The 27,962-nt window shown below is 44.1% G+C and overlaps 1 protein-coding gene across 1 annotated transcript; it reads right to left on the minus strand.

Moving 5' to 3' along the window:
* LOC132392902 (E3 ubiquitin-protein ligase MARCHF4-like) lies at window positions 1–27,897 on the minus strand. Its single transcript, XM_059967452.1, has 4 exons — window positions 27,511–27,897; window positions 20,720–20,875; window positions 7,173–7,365; window positions 1–545 (listed from the first exon to the last, which is right to left on the minus strand). The coding sequence occupies exons 1-4, from the start codon at window positions 27,895–27,897 to the stop codon at window positions 223–225; spliced, it is 1,059 nt and encodes a 352-aa protein (XP_059823435.1). The 3' UTR covers window positions 1–222.
* Between the last annotated feature and the right edge of the window lie 65 nt (window positions 27,898–27,962).

A 27,962-nucleotide genomic window follows, 5' to 3' on the forward strand; every position in this document is an offset into this window, starting at 1 on the left:
CATTTTATCTCGTGTCACATGTGTTCAGATTATTTACTGACAGTAAATTAAGAAATGGGAGAATTTCTCTTCAACCATTCAGTTCCTGTTGAGTCTAATTCCACAGCCGAGCTTGGGTCTAACCATGGCATTGGCTACGATCCTCGACCATCTGAATCTCAGTCTGTTCTTCCACTCAAAGTCATTCCAAATTAACAAAGATTCATCATGCAGCTCCCGGCATCACACTGTAGTCACCCTCATCACCAGTTCTCTGCCTGTACTTGTTTGGTGCCTTTGTTCATTAGGCCTTAGATGGTTGAGGATGTGCAGGATGGTGTACGCGCAGTAATGACTGGGCACAGATATCATTGGCCGATTGCCTTGGACAGTATTTTGTGTGTTGGACGTGTGCTCAGTCCCTGAGGTCCTGTTCCCATTTGCGTTGTCTTTCTGATCCTCAACGTCCTTGGACTTCTCATAGTTCAGAACTTTCCACTGCTGGTTAACAGCTTGCCAGCGCTTAAATATCCGATAAACAGATGGTCCCTCGTGAATAATCAGTCCTGAAAAGTATGAGAAAAGACCAGTCAGTTCTTTTATCATCAGTTCTGGAGGCCAGCCCCATCCTGGACTGGAGCCGTCAGTGTAAACCAGGATGGTTCTGGAATATAGCACACGTTTAGCCCTACTCACTGAAAGCCAAATCGTTCCTGACACTGTGACTCTGAAGTACACTCCAGATCTGAAGAAATTTCTTCAACCTGAAATGTTAATTGCTGTTTGGCTCTCCACAGATGCTGCCTGACCTGCTGTGTCCAGCATTTTAATTTTCTGTTTCAGACATACAGTAGTTGTATTAGTAGTCAAACTAGCTTAATTCTTTTTTTTAAACAAAACTACAGAAGTTTATTCACACTCAAAATACACACATTGATCGGGGAATTAGAATACTATTTACAATTTCAAATTCCTACAAAGTTACTATCATCTATGATACGTAATTTCTTGGAAGGCCCACCATTCTCAGAAATCTCCCACTGTACCCATAGTGACCACATGCTCCCTTTCTAAAGCAACTTGGACACGAACGTAACCCTGGAAGAGAGGCAAGCAGAGGAGCTAGCCTACGAGTAGATCCCCCCAGCAACTTACTGGGTGACCATACCAGGAGTCTGGGGCTAAAGTGCAGCCAGTACTTGAGGAGCAGATACTCAAACGGGCTGCAACCTTTCACAATCCATATAGACATGGTACACTGACTCCTCCCAGTCTCAGAATGGACAGGTGAATGGGGTGTCAGTGAACTAGCTGAAAAATCCATTGCATGACTCTGCCCTACGTAGTACCTTCCTTCTCATGTCCCGAAAGGGCCCCTGCATGAAGAGACTTCCACTGGGGACCTTCCCCACCACTGGATGGTAAAAGAGACTGCCCTGGCATGCCTGGTCAGTAGGCAATGGCAGGGTGGTGAAAGGAGTGCGGGAGTAGCCGTACAAGAACCGTCTCTGTGCGTTGTGAAATGGCATGACGGGCATCTCCATAAGGCAACTTAATTCTCACCACTGTTACGAGCTATCGTAGCTAAGGAAAGAATATTTTACCCAGGACGGTTTGGAATGAGTAAAAGAGGAGGCCGATCCCATGACAGTGCTCCAAGGGACTATCTGATACTCTGAAAGGAGTTTGCAGGGTTTGGCCAAGGCTGATGCAATGCGACCTGCTGGTTTTTCCTTTCAGACAGTCTCCTTTTGTGTTCTGACGAATTCATCATTCAGGCCTTGGAGCTATACAGCATGGAGAGCTAGCTCCTCATATGGTAACAATACATTTGTAGGTAAATTGCCAAGATTAGAGAACAACTCAACCCAACCATCAAACATCTGAGCTACACATTTTCTGAATTGTTTCCTTTTCTGGTCGGCTAATGGTGACTAGTAGTATTGGGACCATTTCTTTTCACATTATTATAGAAAAGATGTCAACAAAATAGAGAGAGTACAGAGGAGATTTACTAAAACGTTACCTAAGTTACAGGGAAAGGTTGAACAAGTTAGGTCTTTATTCTTTGGAGCGTAGAAGGTTAAGGGGGGACTTGATAGAGGTATTTAAAATTATGAGGGGGACAGATAGAGTTGACATGGATAGGCTTTTTCCATTGAGAGTAGGGGAGATTCAAACAAGAGGACATGAGTTGAGAGTTGGGGGCAAAAGCTTAGGGGTAACATGAAGGGGAACTTCTTTACTCAGAGGGTGGTAGCTGTGTGGAACGAGCTTCTAGTAGAAGTGGCAGAGGCAGGTTCGATGTTGTCATTTTTTAAAAATGGATAGGTATATGGACAGGAAAGGAATGGAGGGTTATGGGCAGGTCGGTGGGACTAGGTGAGAGTAAGCACTCGGCACGGACTAGAAGGGCCGAGATGGCCTGTTTCTGTGCTGTAATTGTTATATAGTTATATTATATGTTAAAGATGTGGATGACGGAACCGATGGCTTTGTGACCATATCTGCAGATGATACTGAGATGTGGGATATACAGTGTTGAGGAAGCAGGGTGCCCACAGAAGGAGTCAGACTGGGAGAATGAGCAAAGAAGTGGCAGATGGAATACAGTGTAGGGTCATGCACTTTGGCGGAAGGAATAAAGGTGTGAACTATTTTCTAAATGGGGAGAAAATCCAAAATTCAGAGGTGCAAAGGAGAGACTGTACAAACAACAACTGTTGCCCAGGTGCTTCACCAGTCACAACTTTATGGGAGAGTGACAAAGAAAAAGCCACTGTCGAAAAAAGCTCACATGAAATCTCAGCTACAGTTTGCCAGAAGGCATGTGGGAGACTCTGAAGTCAGCGGGTAGAAGGTTCTTTGATATAATGAAACCAAAATAGTGCTTTGGCCATCACAATCAACGCTGTTTGGCATAAGCCAAACACTGCACACCATCAGAAACAATCCATCCCGAGTGAGAAGCATGCTGCATCGTGCTGTGGGGATGCTGCACTGCAGCAGGTCCTGAAAGGCTTGTGAAGGCAGAGAGTAAAATGAATGCAGCAAAATACAGGGAAATCCTGGATGAAAACCTGATGCAGTCTGCAAGAGAACTGCAACTTGGGATAAGATTTGTTCTCCAGCAACACAATGACCCCAAGCATAAAGCCAAAGCTGCACAGGAATGGATTAAAAACAACAAAGTTAATGTCCTGGAGTGGCCAAGTCAGAGTCCACGCCTCAATCCAATTGAGAATTTGTGGCTGTTCACTCTCAATTTCTCATTTCAGGCCGAAACATCGTCACCACCTCCTCCCATAGATGCTGTCTGGCCTGCTGAGTTCTGCCAGCATTTTGTGTTTTTATTTATTTCCAGCATCTGCAGATTCACTCGTGTTGCTCTTAAATACCCCTAATGTTTTAGCCTCCACCACCATCCCTGGCAAGTCATTCCAGGCACTCACAACCCTCTGTGTAAAAAACTTACCCCTGATGTCTCCCCTAAACTTCCCTCCCTTAATTTTGTACATATGCCCTCTGGTTTGCTATTGGTGCCCTGGGAAACAGGTACTGACTATCCACCCTATCAATGCCTCTCATAATCTTGTAGACCTCTATCAACTCCCCTCTCATTCTTCTACACTCCAAAGAGAAAAGTCCCAGCTCTGCTAACCTTGCTTCATATAACATTCTCCAATCCAGGCAACATCCTGGTAAATCTCCTCTGCACCGTCTCCATAGCTTCCACATCCTTCCTATAATGAAGTGATCAGAATTGAACACAAAACACAACACAATAAGTGCGGTCCCACCAGAGATTTGTAGAGTTGCAACATGACCTCTCTACTCTTGAACTCAATCCCCGTGTTAATGAAGCCTAGCATCCCGTAGGCCTTCTTAACTACCCTATCAACCTGTGCACCGACCTTGAGGAATGTATGGATTTGAACCCCAAGGTCCCTTTGTTCATCCACACTCTTCAGTAACTGACCGTTAATCCTGTACTCAGTCTTCCAGTTTGTCCTTTCCAAATGCATCGCTTCACACTTGTCCGGATAGAACTCCATCTACCATTTTTCTGCCCAACTCTGCAGCCTGTCTATATCCTCTTGTAACCTTCGACAACCTACAGTTCCATCACAACTCCTCCAATCTTCGTGTCATCCACAAACTTACTCACCCATCCTTCCACCTCAACATCCAAGTCATTTATAAAAATCACAAATAGCAGGGGTCCCAGGACAGATCCATGCGCACTCCACTAGTCACCAACCTCCAGACAGAATACTTTCCTTCCACAACTACCCTCTGCTTTCTTCCTTTAAGCCAATTTTTTATCCAAACAGTTCCACTTATCCCATGCCTCATGACTTTCTGGATGAGTCTCTCATGAGGGACCTTGTCAAATGCTTTGCTGAAGTCCATGTCACTGCTACCAGGATCTATCTGAATTCCAGCTGCCTCGAAGCAGTTTATTCTTAGTCAGGCAAGGTAGAAACAGGCCTTTCAATTCGCCTTGTCCCTGGTGACTTCCACCTCCCCATCTATAGTCATCCTGTTTACCAGCACCTCATCCATAGCTACAAAACCATGGCTTCTCAAGTGCTCCTCTAGATGATTCTTAAAATGTTCTGAGAATCTCTGTCTCCACCACCTCCTCAGGCAGCATATTCCATATTCCAGACATTCCCCCCTCCCCCAGGGGATTCAGATCCTCTCCAACACCACCCCCCATCTCTCACCTTGGACTCTTGCTTTGTTTAGACATCCACATCACGGGGAAAGGATTCCCACCATCTACCCCATTGATCTGGCTCATAACTATCTACACTGGTCACCCCCTGGTCTCCTCTCTTCCAGCTCAGATTGTCCTATTTGCACACTGTACTCCTGCTGTGACCTGGACCATCTTTTATACAGCTACACTGTGACCTCGCTGCTCTTATAGGCTTTCCCAGATAATGAAGGCAAATTTCCTGCAAACACAAGAGGTTCTGTAGACGCTGAAAATCCAGAACACACACAAAACGCTGGAGGAACTCAGCAGATCAGGCGGCATCTGTGGAAATCAGTAAACAGTCAACGTTTCAGGCCAAGACCCTTCATCAGGACTGTTAAGAAATGGGGATGATTCCAGAATAAGAATTGGGGTTGGTGGGGGGGGGGGGGAGGAAGACGAGCTAGAAGGTGATAGGTGAAGCCAAGTTTAGCAAGGGAGGGGGCCATGAAGTACGAAGCTGGGAGCTGATAGGTGCAAAAGGTAAAGGGCTGGATAAGAAAAAGTCTGATTGGAAAGGAGAGTCAACCATGGAAGAAAGGGAGGAGGAGGGTCACCAGAGGAAGGTGATAGGCAGGTCAGGACAAGAGATAAGACAGAGGCCAGAGTAGGGAATGGAGGAAGAGGGAGAGGGAAAAATAATCAGATGTTGGAGAAATCAATGTTCATACCATCAGGTTGGAGACTACCTAGAGGAAATAATGGATGTTGCACCCCCAACCACAGTGGCCTCATTGTGGCAGAAGAGGAGGCCATGCATCGACATGTTGGAACAGAAATGGGCATGGGAATTAAAATAGTTGACCACCGGGAAATTACACTTTCTGTATAAGGAGTGGAGGTGCTCAACAAAGCTGCCCCCCCCCCAATTCACGTCAGATATCACAAATGTAGAGCAGGCCATATCAGGAGCTCTGGATACGATAGGTGACCCCAACAGATTGTCAGGTGAAGTGTTACCTCCGGCTTTTCTACCTGATTCATTTGTACCAACATACCTCTGACTGTTCATCCTTCCCCTTTGAAAATTCTCTGCAGCTGCTCAGAGACATCCTTGACCCTGGCACCTGGGACACAACACACCATCCTGGCGCCTTTTCTGTGGCCACTGAGTCTCCTGTCTGTCTCCCTCACTCCCGACTTTCTAATCACTCTGTTACCGCCAATCTGTTGCTCCATCTGCTTTACAACACAGGCCAAAATTGGATTTGTCTCCCTTGTTATTATCCCGCCCCTCTCTGCTCTGCGTATGTAGATATTCTGAACACAAAATTCGTTAGTCTCATGCCATTTCAATTATGTTCTGCTTTTCCCTCAATCTTCCACAAATTTAATCTTTCCATCACATTATTCATGTGTGTCAGTCATGGAACAGATTGTGATAATGACATTTGGATGCTTTCAATATTTTCAGTAATACTGTGCCAGATGCTCTATAAACGATATTCTCATACTCCTTACTTGCTTAGTCTACCCTTCTTTTTCTCCTGGGGCAGTAGACCTGTTCCACTGCAGTTTGATCGGTTCTGCAGTGCCTGGTAAACCCCAAATGGGAACGGTAGTCTTTTCCACAAATGGTGCAGGCATCGCTGGACAGGATGGGTGGGTGGGTAGTTTGTGAGGTACTTAAGAGTTTCTGAAATGCCCCTAGCATATCTGTCTCTACCACATACCCCTGGAAGTGTGTTCCACATGCCCATCTGTGTCAAAGAATTACCTCTGACATCCCCCCTGGACTTTCCACCAATCACTTTGAAAGTATGTCTCCTGGTATTAGCCATTTCTGCCCTGGGGAAAAGGTGCTGGCTGTTCAGCCAATCTATGCCTCTTATAATCTTGTACATCTCTGTCAAGTCACTTCTGATCCTCCTAAAATGATCTTACAGTAGGTTAAAAGGTCAGCACAACATTGTGGGCAGAAGGGCCTGTACTGTGTCACAGTGTTCTATGTTCTCCTTTCCCTTGTCCAGTACATCTCATTCTCAGAACACATGCCTTCCAGTCTGCTGTTGGAATTACATGCAGAACATAAGACATGTATGGAAGGGATGTTCATTCACCAACCCAGCATCCAATACGATCACGGCAGAGCTTTTAACTCAGGTCCATTTTCCCTCTGGATCGGAGGCTCCCATTCTGGGGTCCACGGACCCCTTCCTTAATGTTATTAGTCCACGGCATAAGAAAGGTTGGGAACCCCTGCTCTAGACCATAATACAGAAAATTCCCATCAATTATGCTACCATGGCCCTCATGTATAAAGAATTACAAAGAGGAAATTCTTCTGGCCTCTGTTATGAATAGCTGAGTGCTTATTGTGACCCCAAACTCTGTACCCCAGCTGCAGCAAACATCATCCCTGCATTTACTCTGACAAACCCCAAAAGAATTTTGTTATGTTTCAAGAGGTGGATTGAGGAGGACCTACCAATGCAGATGATGTCCATGAATCCATACATTCCATAGCAGATCTGGAAGAGGAGGTCCTGTCTCTGCCACTTTGCTGAAGGGCTGATTGTTGACCAGACCAACCAAGAAATACTTGCGATGAGAAACAAGGAGCCGAGGATTGCAGCTGCAATTTGCACTCTCTCAATCACTGTCAGGGAGATTGCCTGCCACTGAAGGGGGAGCAGAAAGAGATCAAAGTCTGCGCAGGTCTTCTTAGTTCAATTGTACAGTTGGCAGTTTGTTTACATAACATACATTAATGTAATATTCACTCAGCAATCAGTGTTAATGACTGTAACCCTGAGGAGTACGGATTCACAAAATATAGGCCGAGCCGGATAAATATGGAAGGGTTTTTGTAAGGATAAAGGAGACAGAGGCGAAGATGCTTCTGGAGGGAATTCCTGAGGAAAAGATTACTGCCATAAGCAACAGCCGGAGCTGGGCAAAAGGAGATTAATATGGACTATAGGCAGGAATCAGAACTATCCATAGTTTGTGGTGAGTTCCTAATAACTAAGTAGCAGAAATGGGAGGAGCCTTACCTGCTCTATCATTCTGTCAGATGGTGACTTGTTCTGTAACTCAGCTCTACTTTCATGCCTGGTCCCTAATTTCCCCACTGTTCAAAATTTGACCTCAGCTTTGAATGCACCCAATAACCACCTGGGGCAGAGAATTCTAAAGATGTATAACCTTCACCCAGAAGTTCCTCCTTACCCTCAATCCTAAACATTCAGCCCTTATTAGAATCTGTACCAACTTTTCAGACACTCCCTTTGGGGAATCATCTTCTCAGCATCCACTACTCTAGGAGTCCAAACCAGTTGAAGGGCTTCAATCCAAAATATGGACTGTCCATTCCTGCTCCATAGATGCTGCCTGACCCGCTGAGTTCCTCCAGCAGATTTTGCTCCAGATTCCAGCGTCTGCAGCCTCTTGTGTCTCCAGATCTTCTGTGCCTCAGTGAGGCAGTTTCTCATCCTTCCCAACTCCAGCAGATACAGACCAGTTTTACTTAGTCTCCCCTCATCCTCAGCATCTATTAAATCTCAGCCGCAAGACAAGTACCTCATTCTTTAGTTCTCCAGCTGAGATCTCAGTGATATTCTGACAAAACTTATACATTTTTATGCACTACTTTAATCTTTTTGCAATTAAACCCAATGTATTCATTTCACGATCTAATTGCTGGTGTATTTGCCATTTTACTTTCAATAAACCAGCTCTCTCTGATCCATTTGTACACCTTTAGAATTTTCTTCAAATTTTCCATCTTATATTCCATCTGCTGCCTCTGCATACTTAGTAGAGGTAGATTCACTGTGCTAGAGCAATACAGCACTGAAACGGGCCATTTGGCCCATCTTGTCCATACTGAACCAGAGGCTGATCTAATCTAGTCCCTCACTGGGTAAATCTACAGCTGTTTGGTTTAGACTCTGTTGTGCAGGGAACTCTTCTGCTTTTAGTCACCTTCATTTCTCTACCATTTTCTCTGTAATGATACGAATTATGTCAATTTCCTTACTGTCGTTAGACCTTTGGTTGCCTTCCATTTCTTAAATTTTATTTCTTTCACGGTGAAGTTGAAAATAAAATACTTATTTTGGTCCTATAACTACTTTTCCCTAATGGCAATGTCTCCTCATGTTGTATCTATTTGAACATTCACCTTCGGCGTTTTTTTCCTCTTTTTTGCATCATCTTGCAAGATCATGCAAACAATTTTACACTTTTTGGTAACTTACCACAAGCATCTTACTTTCTCTCTTTGCAGTTTTTAGGTATTGGTTACTGCTTGTTTAAACTTTCTAAATCCTCCATGTTACTATTTTTGATAAACTATTAAGTTTCTTCCAATTGAATGATTGAAAGGCTGGCAGGAGGCAGAGTGGGAATAAAGGGGGCTTTTTCTGGTTGGCTGCTGGTGACTAGAGGCATTCCATGGGGGTCAGTATTGGGACTGCTTCTTTTTATATTATATGTCAATGATTTGGATGACAGAATTGATGGCTTTATGCCCAGGTTTTAGGGCGGTATGAAAACAGGTGGAAGGACAGGTAGTCTGCAGAAGGATTTAGACAGGTAAGGAGAAGGGGTAAAGAAGTGGCAGATGGAATATGGTATAGAGATGTCAGAAGCAGAATCAGGTTTAATATCACTGGCATTTGTTTTCTTTTGCAGCAGCAGTACATTGCGATAAATAATTAAAAATATATAAATTACAATAAGAAATATATATTAAAAATTAAATTGACAAAGTAGTGCAAAAAGAGTGCAAAAAAAAACTAGTGTTCATGGGTTCATTGTCCAATCAGAAATCCGATAATGGAGGGGAAGAAGCTGGTTCTGAAATGCTGAGCATGTGCCTTCAGGCTCCTGTACCTCCACCTTGACGGTAGCAATGAGAAGAGGGCATGTCCTGGGTGATGGGGATCTTTAATGATGGATGCTGCCTTTTGAAGGTGTCCTCAGTGCTGGGGAGGCTAGTGCCCATGATGGAGCTGGCTGAGTTTACAACTTTCTGCAGGTTTTTCTTCCTGTGCAGTGGCCCCTCTTGCCAGGTTCGAATGTTCTCCACAGTACAACTGCTTGAGTCTTGGGTTGCATGCCAAGACTTCTCAAACTCTTAACGAAGTATAGCTGCTATCACGCCATCTTTGTAATTGCATCAATATGTTGGACCCAGGATCGATCTTCAGATATGTTGACACCCAGTACTCTCCCTTTCCACCGCTGATCCATTGATGATGACTGCTGTGTCTTTCCTCAGCTTCCTCTTCCTGAAGTCCACAATGCATTCATTGGTCTTACTGACACTGGGCACAATGTTGTTGCTGCAACACACTCACCCAGATGATCTATCTCACTCCTTTATGCCTCTTTGCACCGTCCGAAATTCTGCCAACAACAGTTGTGTCATCAGTAAATGGTGTTTGAGCTATGCCTAGCCACACAGTCATGAGTATAGAGAGAGTAGAGTAGTGGACTACACATACATCCTTGAGGTGTGCTAGTGTTGATTGTCAGTGAGGAGGAGATGTTATATCTGATCTGCACTGACTAGAGTCTCCCAGTGAGGAAGTCAAGGAGCCTTTTGCAGAGGGAGCTACAGAAGCCCAGGGTTTGGAGCTTGATGATTAGAACCAAGGGTCTGATTGTTGAGCTGCAATCAATCAAGCCTGACCTAGGTATTGCTATTGTCTAGGTGATCTGAGGCTGAGAGGAGAGCCAATGAGACTGCATCCGCTGTAAACCTATTGTGGCAAAAGGCAAATTGCAGTGGTCCCAAGTCCTTGCTTAGACAGTAGCTAACTTCGACCATGACCGACATCTCAAAGCACTTCATCATTGTAGATATGAGTGCAATTGGGTTGCAGCCATTGAGGCAGCTCACCCTGCTCTTCTTGGGCACTGGTATGATTGTTGACCTTTTTAAAGCAGGTGGGACTCTCCAACTGCAGTAGCGAGAGATTGAAGATGTCCTTGAACACTCCCACCAGATGGTTGCAACAGGTTTTCAATGCCTTACCAGGTACACCATCAGAGTCAGAGGCCTTGCGAAGGTTCACTCTCTTGAAAGGTGTTCTGACATCGGTCTCCGAGACAGAGATCACAGGGTTTCCAGATGTTGCAGAGGTGTAGTTTTATCCCCCCTTGAAACCTGTGTAAAAGGCATTGAGCTCACCTGGGAGCGAAGCATCACAGCCATTCGTACTATTAGGTTTCACCTCGTAGGATGTGATTATGACCAAAAAACCATAAGACTATAAAACATGGGAGTAAAATTAGGCCACTTGTCCTATCGAATCTGCTCGGCCATTCCATTCTGGCTGATTTATTATCCCTCTCAACCCCGTTCTCCTGCCGCTCCATTGAAGTCTTTCAATATTCAAAATGTTCAATAAGATCCTCCCTCACTCTTCTAAACTCCAGCGAGTACAGGCCCAGACCATCATCTGTTAACCCTTTCACTCCTGCGAGCATTCTCGTGAACCGCCTCTGGACCCTCTGGAATGCCAGCATGTATTTTCTTACATAAGGGGTCCAAAACTGTTCACAATACTCCAAGTGCAGTCTGACCAGTGCTTTATAAATCCTCAGCATTACATCCTTACTTTTATATTCTGATCCTCTCAAAATGAATGCTAACATTACATTTGCCTTCCTCACCACCGACTCAACCCGCAAGTTAACCTTCAGGGAATCCTGCATGAAAACTCCCAAGTCCCTTTGCACCTCAGATTTTTAAATTTTCTGCCCATTTAGAAAATAGTCTATGCCTTTATTCCTTCTGCCAAAATGCATGACCATGCACTTCCCTGTACTGTATTCCATCTGCCACATCTTTGCCCATTTTCCCAAACTATCTAAGTCTTCCTGTAGCCTCCCTGCTTCCTCAACACTACCTGCCCCTCCAACTATCTTCGTATCATCTGCAAACTTGAACAAAAAGCCATCAATTCCTCCATCTAAATCATTGACATATAATGGAAAAAGAAGCAGAATCACTGTGGAACACCATTAATCATCAGTGGCCAACCAGAAAAGGCCCCTTTATTCCCACTCTCTGCCTCCAGGCAGTCAGCCAATCTTCTATCCATACTAGTACATTTCCTGTAATACCATGGGCTCTTATCTTGTTAAGTAGCCTCATGCCCAGCACCTTGACAAAGGTGTTCTGAAAATCTAAGTACACAACATCCATTTTGTCTATCCTGCTCATTATTTCCTCAAAGAACACCAACAGATTTGTCAGACAAAATTTCCACTTTGGAAAACCATGCTGACTTTGGCCTATAATTTCCTTTCTTCTGCATCCCTCCCTTTTGAAAGCATAGAGTGACATTTATAATTTCCATTCCTCCAGAACCATTCCAACGTTCATCTGATTCTGTCTCTAACTTCAATCTGAATTGGTTTCTCATTCTTAAAATAACCTTCCATTGGGTCGTATCTGGACTTCTTTATAAGTTCTGGATCACTGGCCTTGAATGCAATAGATCTAGCTCTCAGCAGACTAAAAAATCTGCTGGTTCACACATGGCATTGGGTTTGGGTATGTCTGGTGTGTTCACGAAGGCACACTCCCATCGACAGAGATCTTGATGAAGTTGGTGACAACTGTGGTGTATTCGAAGACGAGTTCCTAAATATTGTCCAGTATACTGACTCAAAGCAGTCTTGTAGCACTCCTCCACCTCCCTTGACCATACCTTCTCAGACCATAACAGTGGACTTTAGTCTCTGCCTGTACGCTGGCTGGGAGTAGAAATACAGACAGGTGATCGGACTTTCCAAAGTGTGGAATGGCATGGCATGGTAAGTGTTCTAGACAGTGGTTTAGCAGTGGTCAAGTGCATTGGCTCCTTTGCTTCCACAGGCGATAGGTTGATGGTAGTTGTTCCGAGACTTCCTCAAAGCCTTTGCAATGATAGGGAAGACATCTGTGCGTGGTTTTTCATAACTGCTGATCATGGTGCTCAGTTCTTCCAATGCCTGCATGAAGTTACCCTGAGGTGAGGCATCCACCACTATCAGGATGATGACAGAAACCTCCCTCAGCAGATTAAATGGATGACCTTTGACCACAAGATGTTCCAGGTCATGTGAGCAGGGTTGAGACAGAATTGCCATGTCTCTGCACCATGATAAGTTAATCATAATGCATACTCCACCTCTTCGACATTTAAAAGACTTGAGCTGTCTTGTCTTTATGGTGAATGGTGAAACCATTGGGCTGCAGCGCTGTGTCAGAAATGATGGAAGTGAGCCACGTTTCTGTGAAGCTGAGCACACAACAGTTCCTGATGTCCCTCTGGTTCTGCAATCTTGCTGTGAGGTCTTCAGTTTTATTTTCCAGAGACTGTACATTCACCAGCAGGACAATTTGGAGTGGAATTCTAAAGCCTCTGTGTTTCAGTGGTATTTGCAGACTAGTACACGGTCCCCACTTCTGTATTTTAACGGGGAATCGCAATCACAACCTGAGAGTGTCAGCCAGGTTCCGGCAACATAGCTAGATTTTTTAAACATCTCAAAGTGACATTGCTTTCTGAAGTACCCATGGTTGTGTCTTAAATGGGAATATTTGATCATTCCAATTGGAGTTGTACATAATGGGTCACCACTTATCAGCACCATCTTGATGAAATGTGTGATCATACACTTCAGTAGAAGGAATAAAGATGTAGACTGTTTTCTAAATAGGAAGGAACTTCAGAAATCAGAGGTGCAAAGGGACATGGAAGTCCTCGTGCAGGATTCCCTAAAGGTTAATTTGCAGTTTGAGTAAGTGGTAATAAAGGCAACATTCATTTCCAAAGGACTGGAATATATAAACCAGGATGTAATGCTAAGGCTTTATAAGGTATTGGTCAGACCACACTTAGAATATTACGAGCAGTTTTGGGACTTTTATTTAAGAAAAGATGTGCTGGCATTGAAGGGGGTCTACAGGAAGTTTCCAAGAATTATTCTGGGAATGAAAGGGTTAATGTATGAGGACCATTTGATGGTTCTGGGCCTGTACTCACTGGAGTTTATGAGAATGACGGGAGATCTTAAAGAAACCTGTCGAACATTGAAAGGCCTAGATAGAATGGATGTGGAGAGGATGTTTCCTATAGCAGGGGAATCTAGGGCCAGAGGGAACAGCCTCAGAATAGAGGGATGTCCACTTGGAACAGAGCTGAGGCGGAATGCCTTTATCCAGTGGGTTGTGAGTCTGTGGAATTCAGTGTACAGATGGCTGTGGAGGCCAAGACATTGGGTATATTTAAAGTAAGGTTCATAGGTTCCTGATCAAAGGTTACGTGGAGAAATGAGGAGAATCAGGTTGAGATCGAATGGTGGGTGAGATTCAATGGGCTGAATGGCCTAATGCTGCCCCTATGACTCATCGTCTAATTCTGTTCGACATTGCCTGTCTAATATACACGAGAGAAAACAGGTATAAACATTTAAATTGTGAGATTAGCTTTACTGGGCTGACAAAATGTTTTATCAAAGAAAGAATGGGTAACAGCTACTTGAAGATAACGTGTAAGAACAGTAAGGATCATTCATCGAGTCAGAGTCATATTGTAATACAGGACAGGAACAGGCCCTTCCGCCCATGCTGATTAAGTTCTTGCCTATAGTATATTTGTCCCATTTGCAAACATTTGGTCCATATCTGTCTAAATTTTTCCTATCTATGTTCCAGTCTGTTTTTGTCTGCCCCGTACCCTAACCTGTCTTTGTCTGTCCCTGTATCCTAACCTGCCCCTGTCTGCCCTGCATCCTAACCTGTCTTTGTCTGTCCATGTATTCTAACCTGCCCTTGTCTGCCCCATATACTAACCTGCCCATCTGCCCTGTATTCTAACCTGCCCCTGTCTGCCCTGTATCCTAACCTGCCTTTGCCTGCTCGGCACATGGACTAACGATTTATCCTCTGCCTTACTCTCCCCACCTGCTGCTTTGGTAAATGCTTCACAGTCCTTGAGCCAATTTAGCTTAAACCTTCCAAGGATATTGATCTCTCTCTAGCTTAGGTGCAACGCTTCCTCATCACTGTAAAACACATAGTCAATTTTATATCTTTGTAAGTTCCCTAATCACCCCTTTTTTCATTTTGATCTCAATCATTAATGCAAGGGAGTGAGTCACAGGGAGTCCAACAGCAATCAGCCTTCCAGAATCTGATTTAATATCACTGGTAAATATCATGAAATTTGTTCGGCAGCAGTACAGTGCAACACATAAAAATATAAATTACAATAAAACAAAAAGAAATATAAATTAAATTAAGTAACTAGTGCAAAGAGAGACCAAAAAGTAATGAGGGGGTGTTAACGGGTTGGTTCATTGTACATTCAGGAATCTGATAGCAGAGGGGAAGAATCTGTTCCTGAGACATTGACTGTGAGTCTTCAGGCCAGTGTACCCCCTCCTTGACAGAAGCAATAAGATGAGGGCATGTCCTGGGTGCTAACTTTGCCTTTTGAAGATGTCCTTGATGCTGAGGAGGCCAGTGCTCATGACGGACTGGCTGAATCGGCAACTTTCTGCAGCTTTTATGACTGCAGTCCAGTCATAGAAACATCCATTCACTAGTACTCTGCTTTCTGCTGTGAGCACTTTTGAATTTGACCTCAAACATTCTGCCCTTCTTGTTGTAGCTCAGAACATTCCATCTGGCTAATCACATGTGATCTTCCCTTAACTAAATAATAATGTCTCATTAAGACCTTAGCATGGACTAGATGGGCCGAAGGGCATTTTCTGTGCTTTATGAGTCTATTCGTTTAGGATCATCGTATCATGTTACGAAAACAGACATTCTAATTCACCACTCAATGCCTGCCATTAAGTATTGATCTACAGTAACCCTATATTATAGTGTTCAAAGCCAGAGGACTTAAACTGGTGAATTAGTTTATTATTGTCACATGTACTGAAGTTCAGTCCGTACAGATCAAATCATTACCCAGTGATTGAGGGAGTACAAGGTAAAACAATAACAAAGTGCAGAATAAAAGGTTACAGTTACAGGGTAAGGATCATGTAGGTAGACAATAAAATGCAAAATCTCAACGAAGCAGATGGTAAGATCAAGAGTCGATCTAGCAAAATATACAATGGTCCAACAGTGGGATAAAATTGCCCTTGAGCCCAGTGTTATGTGCTTTTGGGTTTTTGTATCTTATGCCCATTGAGGGTGGTGGAAGAGAGAATGCCATGGAGGTGTTGCTGTCTCTCCTTATTGATTGTGGCTCGGAGGTCAGGAAATCAAGGATGCAGTTGCAAAGGGACTTCAACTGCTCATCTGAGGACATATTAAATGTTTTGAGCAGTCCTGCCCTTTTTAATGCCTCCAAGCTAAATGCAGTAGGTAATTTTTCAAATAATAAAGGAATCAAATAATCTAGAGTAACTACAGGAAGGTAGTTCCAAGGTGAAGATAATCTATGATTTTTCTGAATGCAGGAATGACCTTCTAATAATCATGTTTGTTGTCATTATAGTATTGTTTCTTTTTATGAAATAGTTTGCACATGTAGTTACTGTACATATTTAATTTTACCTTTTTTTTACCATTTTTCTTTGCACTGTTTACTGATGCAATACTACCATTAAATGCTTCTGTTAATATCTCCTCTGCTGTCTTTACTCAAACACTACTTGGCTCTGTTCTTTCACCCTTCCTTTTTTCCAACCCTGCTACCACCTCCTTCACTACTTTCAGTTCCTCTAACTCATCAGGACCAGTCCCACTCCGGATTAGTGCTGAACAACTCCACAGAAGAGTTCCTTTCCGTCTATCCAGGGATTAATAACTCACTGTGACTCTCTAAACACAAGAGATTCTGCAGATGCAGGACATCCATCCCAACACACACAAAATGCTGGAGGAATTCAGCAGGTCAGGCAGCGTCATTGGGATGATTTGGGGCCAAGACCCTTCATCAGGTCTTGCATTGTAACCCCTCTGGTCTGCTCAAATCTTTCCCATTTTCTGGTGGTTCAGGTGGCAATCCCAGCTGAATCCCATCACCCAAACAGACAGACAGTAAAATCTCCATGAGACAATAGATGGCAGGTTGTTCATATGGATCAGAGCCAGGCTGATTGCAGAAAGCTCACAGGAGAAGCGAAAATGCAAACAAGAGAACAGAGAAGATAACACTGGCAACAAAACATAATGGGGAGTGCAGACTTGTAAACAGGAAAAAGATTCTGAAAGGAGAGAGGGGGCCAATCAGAGACAAAAAGCAAACAGCTTCACTGGGGCAGAAGCGCTGCTGTGGTTCCAAATAAATTGATTACATTAGTCTTTACTAAGGAAGAAAATACTGCTACTACAGAGTTAGCAGTGTCTTGGTTAAGTGCTGATACTCATCAAGGAAAATGTCACGGCAGGAGAGAATGCAGAGCTCATCTACTGAGACTATATGGGTGGAACTGAGGAATAAGGAAGCACTGACCACATGTAAAGGATTATATTCTAGACCACCCAACCATCCAAGAGGAGCAGGTCTATAGAGAGATCTGTAGCAGGATATTGAGAGACTGTTGCGACAAGGTTGTGATAATGGGTGATTTAACTTTCCAGATATTGACTGGGACTTCCATGCTGTAAAAGGACTAGATAGGATAGAGTTTTTTTAAATGTATCCAGGAAAGTTCCCTTAATCAGTACACAGAGGTCCCAACTAGAGAGAGTGTGGTACTCAATCTCCCATTAGGGAATGAGACAGGGCAGGTGACAGAAGTTTATGCAGGGGAACACTTTGCATCCAGTGATCATAATGCCATTGGTTTCAAGATAATTATGGGAAAGGATGGGTCTGGTCCTCAGGTTGAGATTCTAAGTCGGAGAAGGACCAATTTTGATGGTATCAGAAAGGATCTGGCAAGTGAAGATTGGGACAGATTGTTTTCCTTGCTTGGAAAGTGGGAAGTCTTCAAAAGTGATATATTGTGAGTACAGAGTTTGTATATTGCTGTTAGAATGAAAAGCATGGATAACAGCTTTAGGAAACCTTGGTTTTTGAGAGATATTGAGGCCCTTGTTAAGGAGAAGAAGGAGCATACAGGAAAGCTGTCAATAAGGTCGAAGAGTACAGAGAAAATTTGCAAGGACGTTGCTGGAACTTTACATTAAGGGTGAAAGGGAATCGGAAGGTGGTGAGAGCGTGGAGCGAGCTGCCAGTGGAAGAGGTGGATGTGGGTTCGCTGCTACATTTAAGAGAAGTATGGATGGAAGGGGTACGAAGGGCAGGTGTATTTTAGGGACAGGTGCTTCCCGTCCACTATCAGATTTCTGAACAGTGAATGCAAAATGAACAAACACATAAAACAACTTCAGAACTTGCTCTCATTTTGCATGACTTATTTAATTTAATTAAGTATATGCACATAATGGGTTTCAATGAAATCCTCCCTCCCCCCATTCTTCTAAAATTCAGTGAGTACAAGCCCAGAGCAATCAAACACCTACCATGTGTTAATCCTTTCATTCCCACACTCTTTCTCGCGGACCTGCTACTTGGATCCTCTCCAATGCCAGCACATCTTTTCTTAGATAAGGAGCCCAAAACTGCGCACATTACTCCAAGGGCCATCTGACCAATGCCTTATAAAGCCCCAACATTATATCTTTGCTTTTAGATTCTAGTCCTCTGGAAATGTTCAAAAAAGGGTTCAAAGGTTCATTTATTATCAAAGTATACAATTCCAAAACTCTTCTCCAGATAACCATGAAACCATGAAAGAAAAGAATGACAGCAAGATCATCAACCCCAAATCCCTCCTGCCACACGAAAAAATGAGAAAGATCAGGTGAAAGAAACACAGTATAGTATAGTCCAAGTCCATATCCAAAATGTAGAAAACCTGGCAGTCTCCTCTCTGTAGCAGAGTGATTGTCCAGAGATCAAAAGGCAGTCTCCCCTCTCCGGCAGCAGAGCGATCCCCCAGAGATCCAAAGACAATCTCTCCTCTCTGTAGCACAGCGTTCCCCCCACAGATCCAAAGGCAGTCTCTCCTCTCTGTAGCACAGCGTTCCCCCCACAGATCCAAAGGCAGTCTCTCCTCTCTGTAGCACAGCGTTCCCCCCACAGATCCAAAGGCAGTCTCTCCTCTCTAGCACAGCGTTCCCCCCACAGATCCAAAGGCAGTCTCTCCTCTCTGTAGCACAGCGTTCCCCCCACAGATCCAAAGGCAGTCTCTCCTCTCTGTAGCACAGCGTTCCCCCACAGATCCAAAGGCAGTCTCTCCTCTCTGTAGCACAGCGTTCCCCCACAGATCCAAAGGCAGTCTCCTCTCTCTGTAGCACAGCGTTCCCCCACAGATCCAAAGGCAGTCTCCTCTTTCTGTAGCACAGCGTTCCCCCACAGATCCAAAGGCAGTCTCCTCTCTCTGTAGCACAGCGATCCCCCACAGATCCAAAGGCAGTCTCCTCTCTCTGTAGCACAGCGATCCCCCACAGATCCAAAGGCAGTCTCCTCTCTCTGTAGCACAGCGATCCCCCACAGATCCAAAGGCAGTCTCTCCTCTCCAGCAGCAGAGCGATCCAAAGGCAGTCTCTTCTCTCTGACCAGTGATCAAAAGGCAGCCAGTGCTCACCTTCCACATTCTCCCCAGTGTTTCAATCTTCTTTGTGATTTTAATCAGCGAACAATGGAAGCTTTAATTGGCAAAATGGAGTTGAACATCAGCTCACACCCCATCCTGCGTCCTGCTCATCACGAGGTTCGAGCACACTGCCTTTGCCTCCTGGAATCTGCAGAGCGCTAAAACACCCAAACGATCTCCAAACTGCAAATCAGAAGCTCCAACAGTTCCAGAGTCACATTCACAACAAAAAAGCAAATGTAAAAAAAAACATTTTAAAAGTGAAATATATGGTTTCATGATCTATCTAGAAGATGTCGACCGAAACAGCGTTGTACACAGGTGCCATTTTGACCGAAAATAAATGCTAATGTTCATTGGCCTTTGTTACCACCAACTCAACCTGCAAGTTAACCTTTAGGGGATCTGGTATGAGGACTCTCAAGTCTCTCTGCACCTCTGAATTTTGACTTTTCTCCCTGTTTAGAAAATAGTGAATGCCTTTATTTGTTCTACCAAAGTGCATGATTCTACACTTCCCTTCACTACATTCCACCTGCCACTTCTTTGCCAATTCTCCTAATCTGTCTAAGTCATTCTGCAGGCCTTTTGCTTCCTCAAGACTACCTACCCCTCCACCTATCTTTGTATTGTCCACAAACTTGGCCACAAAGCAAGTGCCTCCCTAAGAGTTTTTTAAATGCCATCCCTAACACCTCTAACACCATCCCTGGCAGGGTGTTCTGCACACCCACCATTCTGTCTGTAAAAACTTACCTCTGACGTCCCCCCTCCAATACTTTCCTCCAATTATTACCACTCATAGTAGCTATTTCTGCCCTGGGGAGAAACTCTGGCAATCCACTCTATCTCTGCCCTCTCAACATCAGATACACCTCTATCAAGTCATCACTCATCCTCTTTCACTCCAAAGGGAAAATCCCAAGCTCACTCAATCCACGCTCATAAAGCATACACTCTAATCCTGGTAAATCTCCTCTGCACCCTCTCTAAAGCCTCTGCGTGCTTCCTATAATGAGGTGACCAGAAGTGAACACGATGCTCCAAGTGTGGACTAACAAGGGTTTTATAGAGTACACCATTATCGCACATGTTTTGATTTTTATTTTGCCCAGTAACCTGCACTAAGGGACAAGTCACAGTGGCCAATTAACCCTTTTTTGGATGTGGGAAGAAATTTGAGCAGGTGGACAAAACCCACTTGGTCACAGAAAGGTCATGACAGCACCGGAGGTCAGAATCGAACCAGATCTCTGGAGGCGTGAGGCGGCAGCACTATCCACTGCCATCCTGTCTATTAAAGGGGCACTCAGAGTTCTTTGTGCTCATCTGAGAAAGTCATGGATTTTGTGAAAAAGGAGGAAAATAAAAGCAAATTACAATAAAGATGTCCGTTACCTGGAGAGGGTTCTTGGCACTGATGGCGATGACGTGGTATTTATAGTAACATAACTCACAACTCCAGGATCCTCTCTCACTTATCCATTTTATTAGGCACGGTTGGTGTGTACAGCGCACAGAACCAGCACAGCGACATGGGCTCAGCAGGTCTCCCTGTAAAGCAAGACACAGAATGTGGTGAAACCATGGGACAGCAATGGAGAGCATGACAATATAATCAGCTTAACAGAGGCACACATCACCTTTTCATCACTGCAGAGTTTGCTCCCCATTCCCATTCACTTCGATTTCACCAGTGGCCCTTCATTTGGTAAAATGCTCTCTCAGTGCTGAGGACATTGACTCAAATCTTAGAGCAATGAACACTGTAGCTCAGTACGGCCATTTGGATAACAATGCTGTGCCAACCTTTTAACCTATTCTAAGATCAATCCAACCCTTCCCTCCCACATAGCCCTCCATTTTTCTATCATCCATGTGCCTATCTCAGAGTCTCTTAATGCCCCCAATGTATCTGCCCTACCACCACTTCTAGAAGGGCATTCCATGCACCAACCATTCTCCGTGTAAAAAAAACTTAAATCTGACATCCTCCCTACATTTTCCTCCAATCACCTTAAAATTATGTTTCCTCATATTAGCCATTTCTATCCTGGGAAAAGTCTCTGGCTGTCCACTCAATCTATGCCTCATCAAGTTGCCTCTCATCCTCCTTCACTCTAAAGAGAAATGCCCTAACTCACTCAACCTATCCTACAGACATGCTCTCTAATCCAGGCAGCATCCTGCTACATGTCCTTCACACCCTCTCTAAAGCTTCCACATCCTTCCTGTAATACGTGCCTCTGTAAAATAGCTCTTTTATTGACAATTTGTGCAAGTCATCACTGACCTCGAGGGATACATCTCACAGTGCTGATGAAATGATTAGCAGGTAGGTCACTGCTAACTGGCCTTTGACAGTAATGTTGATGTCATCTTCCTTCACAATTAAATGAAGTCTAATGGGGTAAAAATGAGTCTGGTTGGTCACAACATGTTTTATCCCATCATCGTAGCCTATAGTTGACATCCATTTTAATGGAATCATCAGAAGTATTTGAAAGGCTGCGTGTAACTTGAAAACACAAACAAGAGAAAATCCGCAGTTAACGGAAATCAAGGTAACACACACAAAATGCGGGAAGAATTCAGCAGGCCAGGCAGCATGCGTGGAAAACAGTAAACAGTCAACATTTCAGGACTGGATGAAGAGTCTCAGCCTGAAACATCGACTCTTTACTCTTTCCATGGACGCTGCCTGGCCGGCTCAATCCCTCCAGCATTGTGTGTGTGTTACTGTGTAACTTGATAATTTTGTTTCAGTGGGTGAAGTCTTAAATGAATACTGCATGGTTTAAGGTACTGATAACCTGTAAATACCTGCAAGAAAATGAATCTTAAGGTAGTATATGCTGGCACGTGTTTTGATAGTAAATTTAATCTGATTTTGACTTTGGACATCAAGAATGTGGAATATGAGTTTACGGAAAGCCATGTAAATGAATAATGCCTTTGGGAATGGAGGACATTGCTGAGGTTGATGTGTTAGTTGTGGAGGCTGATGGGGTGGTCAATAAGGACAAGAGGCACCCTATCACTAGTAAGGTGGTGGGACGATGGGGTGTGCGCGAACTTATGGGAAATGGAGGAGATGAGGAAGAGGGCAGCATCAATAGGGGATGGAGGGAAACCCCATTCTTCCAAGGAGGAGGACATTCCTGATGTCCTGGACAGAAAAGCTGCATCTTGGAAACAGATGTGGCAGAGATGAAGGATCTGAGAAAAGGGAATAGCATTTTTATAGGAGATAGGGTGGAAGATAGCCATGGGAATCGGCAGTTTTATAAAAGATGTCGGCCAACAGTTTATCACCAGAGATACAGGCAGAGAGAGGGAGGTGTCGGAAATGGACCAAGTGAATTTAAGGGCAGGGTGGAAGTTGGAGGCAAAGTTGATGAAATTGATGAGCTCAGCTTGGGTGCATGAAGCAGCACCAAAGCAGTCGTCAATGTAGCGGAGAAAGTGTGAGGAATCGTTACCGGGGAAGACTTGGAACATTGACTGTTCTATGTAGCCAACAAAAAACCTGGCATGTCTGGAGTCCATGCAGGTGCCCATGGCTACCCCGGAGTCTGGAGAAAGTGGGAGGAGACAAAGGAAAAATTGTTGAGGGTGAGGACCAGTTCTGCCAGATGGAGGAGGGTGGTGGTGGAGGGCATCTAGTTAATTCTTTATTGAGAAAGAAGCAGAGATTTTTGAGGCCTTCTCAATGGGAGATTGAAGTGTATAAGGACTGAACGTTCCTGGTGAAAATGAGGTGGTCAGGGCCAGGGAACTGAAAGTTAGTGAGGAGGTTAAAGGCATAAGAAGTGTCACAGATGTAGGTGGGAAGGGACTGAACCAAAAATTGAATTGAGATATGAGGGCACAATTTCAGTGAGGCAGGAGCAGAGACAATGGGCCTACCTGATCGGTCCAGATTGTGGATCTTGGGTAGGAGATAGAAGTGAGTAGTATAGGGTAAGGGAACTATGAGTTTGGTGGCAGTGGATGGGAGTTCTCCATAGTTGATGAGGTCAGTGATGGTGTCAGAGACAGTTTTCTGATGGTTCTGAGTGAGGTCATCTTCAAGGGGCAGGTATGATGAGGTGTCTGAGAGCTGCCACCTAGCCTTAGCAAGGTAGAGGTCAGTCTGCCACACTACAACAGCAACCCCTTTGTCTGCGGGTTTGATGCTGAGGTTGGGATTGGTGCAGAGAGAGTGGCTGGCAATGCATTCAGAGGGAGTAAAGTTCAAGGAGGAGAGAGGAGTACTGAAGTCAAGATAGTTGATGTCTTGTTGGTAATTTGAAATGAAAAGATCCAGAGCAGGCAGAGAGCCAGAGCGAGGTGCCCAAGAAAAGGAGGAGGAGTGCTTGAGGCAGGAGAAGAGGTCACCAGGGTGGTGTGTGGAATTCTTTTCAAAGAAGTTTTCTTTTCAAAGGCTCAGAGATGGAGGCGCTGGAAGAAGAACTTGGTGTCGTGTCGGGCGCAGAACTCACTGAAATGCAGGCAAGGTGGGGGGCAACAGAAGAAGAGTTTAGTGTCGTGGCAGTACATACATAGAAAAGGTTTAGAAGGATACAGGGCATCCCTCTAAGGAGAAGAGAAGTCCTCCACAGGATGTCTGTCTGAATTAATCCCAATTTCCTGCATTATTTATTTATATTTATTTAGAGATAAAGCATGAAGCATGACCTTCCAGTCCAGCGAGCCTCACCACTCAGCATCCCACCTATTTAACCCTCACCTAACCACAGCACAATTTACAAGGATTAATTAACTCACAAACTGGTACATCTTTGGATTGTAGGAGAAAACCAGTGCACCCAGAGGAAACCCACATGCTCACAGGGAGGAAACTCCTTGCAGACGGCACTGGAATCGAACTCTGAACCCCAATGCCCTGAGCTGTAACTGTATCGTGCTTCCAACTATACCACTGTCATTAGTCAGACTCTTCCAAAACCCTTCATTCTTCATTTGTAGCATCTTCATGATTCCTTGTCCAAATTGGTTTAGTTGTGTTCAATCCCTTTGACCAATGCATTTTTTCCTTGATTTTCTTCTTTTTCTTTTTGTCCCCTTCTTTCTTTTTATCTTCTTCACCTGATCCTTCAATTTAATTCAATCTTCTATGGTGTGCTGGGGCAATGGCATCAACATGGGTGATGTCAACAGGCTCAATAAACTGATTAGCAAGGCTGACTCTGTTCTCAGAGTCAAACTGGACACACTAGAGGACCCTCTGGAAAATCCTGGCAATTCTGGACAATGTTTCTCACCCTCTGCACACTACCTTGGCTGAACAGGAACACTTTTAGTAATAGACTAAGACAGCTGTGCTATTCCAAAGAGCGCTATATGAGGTCCTTCTTAACTTCGGTCATTCAGCTCTACAATGAGTCAAACTATAGCCAGGGAAGTGATGACCCCCTCCTGTTAGAGTTTTAATAACCTCTGTTTACAAGAGCTCTGTTTACCACGCCCGGTTATCGGGCAATACTGTGCAATATTACCATCACCTTACCTGGATGGTGGGACTGTGCACCCATTACTGTATAATATTACGGTAATTCTTGACTACCATCTTTTCAGTGTGAACATGGAAATCTTGGAAATACTGTAATCTTTGACTTGTAAATCTTTTACATTTTATTTTTAAGGTAACTTATTTCTTTATTACGTCTAATAGTTGTATATCTGTGCACTTGTAATGCTACTGTGACTCTGTAATTTCCTTTGGCATCGATAAAGTATCTATCTATTCAACATCCTCAATTTTTGATTTGTCTTCGTCTGAGGCATCATCCTCTTTCTTGTCTTCTTTCTCTTTTCATACATCATCACTAATACGGGTATTTGCCTCATAACCCTCGAATCTATTTTCTACGCATATAATTGCCTGAATGTCTTTTACATATTGTAACTCTATTCACCTCTGCAGCTTGTTCCACACACCCTCTACCCTCTCTGTGAAAAGCTACCCCATTAAGTCTTTACTGTCATCGTAAAGCTCTGTCCTTGAGTTTTAGACTTGGGATAAAGACTGTGACCATCTACCTCATCTACTCCCCTCATAATTTTATATACTTCTACAAAGTCATGCCTCACCCTCTTATACTCCAGGGAAAGAACTCCCAGATGATCCAGCCTCTCCTTACAACTCAGACCATCAGACCATAAACCTTAGGTGCAGAATTAGGCCACTCTGACTGTCGAGTCTGGTCTGCCATTTCATAATGGCTGATGAATCATCCCTCTCAATCTTATTCTGCCTTCTCCCTTGTAACCTTTGACACCCTCACTGATCAAGAACAAGTCAACCTACGTCCTTGGGCTTATTTTCACTGGAGCCAAGGAGGGTCAAAATCAAAGTTCAAAGTAAATTTATTATTAAAGTACTCCTATGTTACCATACACAACCCTGAGATTCACTTTCTGTGGGCATTCACAGTAAATACAAAGAAACACAATAGAATCAATGAAAAACCACACACAAGATGGACAGACAAGCAATGCACAAAAGACTAAAAATTATGCAAATGCAAAAGATAACAAATAATAAATAAATAAACAATAGATCTCCTCAAACTTCTAACATAGAGCTGCCGGCTGCCTTATTTGTGATGCAATCAATGTGTCGGGCCCAGGATAGATTCCTTGAGATATTGACGCCTAAGAACTTGAAGCCACCTGCTCTTTTCACCATTGACCCCAATGAGGACTGTTGTGTGTTCTCCTGATTGCCCTTTTAGTGGGGAGAAGACACATGAATAGGGTTGAGAAAAAAAATCAGCCATGATGGAATGGTGGAACACACTCAATGGGCTGAATGGCCCAATTCTACCTCTATCTAATGGAAATCTAAAGCAACCCCTCCTTCCAATTGACTCCTGCCTCTGCTGCACAACGATCTGCCAGATTCTCCAATTCCATCTTTCACCAGTGGGTGGCACTGTATTTAACCTAGAGATATTTTCCAAATTGATATTTGTACTATGAAATGCAATGCCCTTTATGTTACCTTTTCAAAAAGAAACTCCACCAACTTACTCAAATAATAATCACCCTTAACAATTCTGTGCTGGCTCCCCTTTGTTAGTTCACACGGTTTAAATTTCCCATCGTCTCTGAATCCTGTTTCCACAATTCCATGCTTTTAATTTCTTTCCCAGCTCCTGATACTTTCCCAGAAACCTCAGACTTCTTCTTGAGTAAACACAAGAGATATTGCAGATGCTGAAAATTCAGAGCAACACACACAAAATGCTGGAGGGGAATAAACAACCTACATTTTTGGCCATAACAAAGGGTCTCTGCTCAAGAAGTTGACCTGTTAAGCTCCTCCAGCATTTTGTGTGTGTTAATTCTCTTCAAAGTTGGCCAATCTCTTGACATTAAAGGGATAGGGAGTTATGAGGAGAAAGTGGGAACAGGATATTGAAATGGATGATCAGCCGTGATGGTATTTAGAAGTGGGACCCAAGGGGTCTACTGGTCCATACCCACCCTCATCTTCTACAGGTCACTGTGCCTCCCAACTGTTTTGTGTTTGAGATAGTTTTGTTTTGGGAAAAGGATGTTGACTGTATCTGGTTATTAATGATTGTCTAGGACCATAGGGCACAGCATCAGGTTAGAGGGATGCCCATTTAGAGCAGAGATAAGGAATTTCTTTATCCAGAGGGTAGTGAATCTGCCACAGGCAACTATAGAGGCCAAGTCATTGGGTACATTTAAAGCAGAGGTTGATAGGTTCTTGAAGAGTCTGGGTGACAAAGATTACAGGGAGAAGTCAGGAGAATGGGGTTGAGATGGATAATAAACCAGCCATGATAGAATGGCACAGCAGACTCGATGGGCTGAATGGCCTCATTCTGCTCCTAAGTCTTCTGTTGCAAACATTTGTTTCTGGTGTCTGTGGACATGGATTGATCTGTCTCTCACCATGAGTATCAGCTCTACCTAGAGTTGACCGATATCTTTTCAATGGGAAATGTGAAATGTGACTTAGGCACTGGCAATGTCCTCCTGAACTACTTACAAGAAATGTTTAGAAGTAAACAATCCAAAGATATCAACAACTCAAACTTATTATCATTTCCAAGTCATCTCAGCCACGGGTGTGAACACTTCCTCAGCAGATTGGAAGCAGAAGCGACGTGGATTGCTTTTCGAAAGTGGGAAGGGTAGTCACCACTCACCTGCTCGGGGCCTTGGAAACAGATCCGACACTGGGGGGACCTGCAGCCGCTGGCAATGCTACTGCTCAGGGATACCCTGTCCTCGGCTTTCCTTCGGAAATACTCCTCTTCCGCAGAACTCGCTAAAGCAGTGGCCTGATCATAGCTGCTGGACTCCTGCTCCTGACGGCGATCCTCGGCCAGTGCCGAGCCGCCTGGCTTCCACTTGGTCTCTTTAACAGCCGGCGCGAGAGTGTTGTTGTTGGGCGGGAGTCCATGGGTGATCGGGTGTGAGATTTGGTCGTAGTTCATCGCAGGAGGCGGAGGGGCAGGTCGCCGGAACGGCAAAACCTTCAAGTCACTAAACAACATGTGGCAGCGGCACTTCAGCCGGAGTTGGCGCAACATCTGTGTGGTGTGACCCAACAATGAATAACGGAAGCAGCCCTGACCTGGGCTCCCGGGACAGTCGG

This window comes from Hypanus sabinus, chromosome 4, assembly GCF_030144855.1.
Source record: "Hypanus sabinus isolate sHypSab1 chromosome 4, sHypSab1.hap1, whole genome shotgun sequence".
Lineage (NCBI taxonomy): Eukaryota > Metazoa > Chordata > Chondrichthyes > Myliobatiformes > Dasyatidae > Hypanus > Hypanus sabinus.

Coding starts and splice junctions, on each gene's coding strand:
- LOC132392902 (XM_059967452.1), bottom strand. CDS start 27,897: ATGTTGCGCCAACTCCGGCTGAAGTGCCGCTGCCACATGTTGTTTAGT. Junction 7,366..20,719: donor GTGCCAAGAACCCTCTCCAG/GTAACGGACATC, acceptor CTCCCCCTTCAG/TGGCAGGCAATCTCCCTGAC. Junction 546..7,172: donor CATGGACATCATCTGCATTG/GTAGGTCCTCCT, acceptor CATACTTTTCAG/GACTGATTATTCACGAGGGA.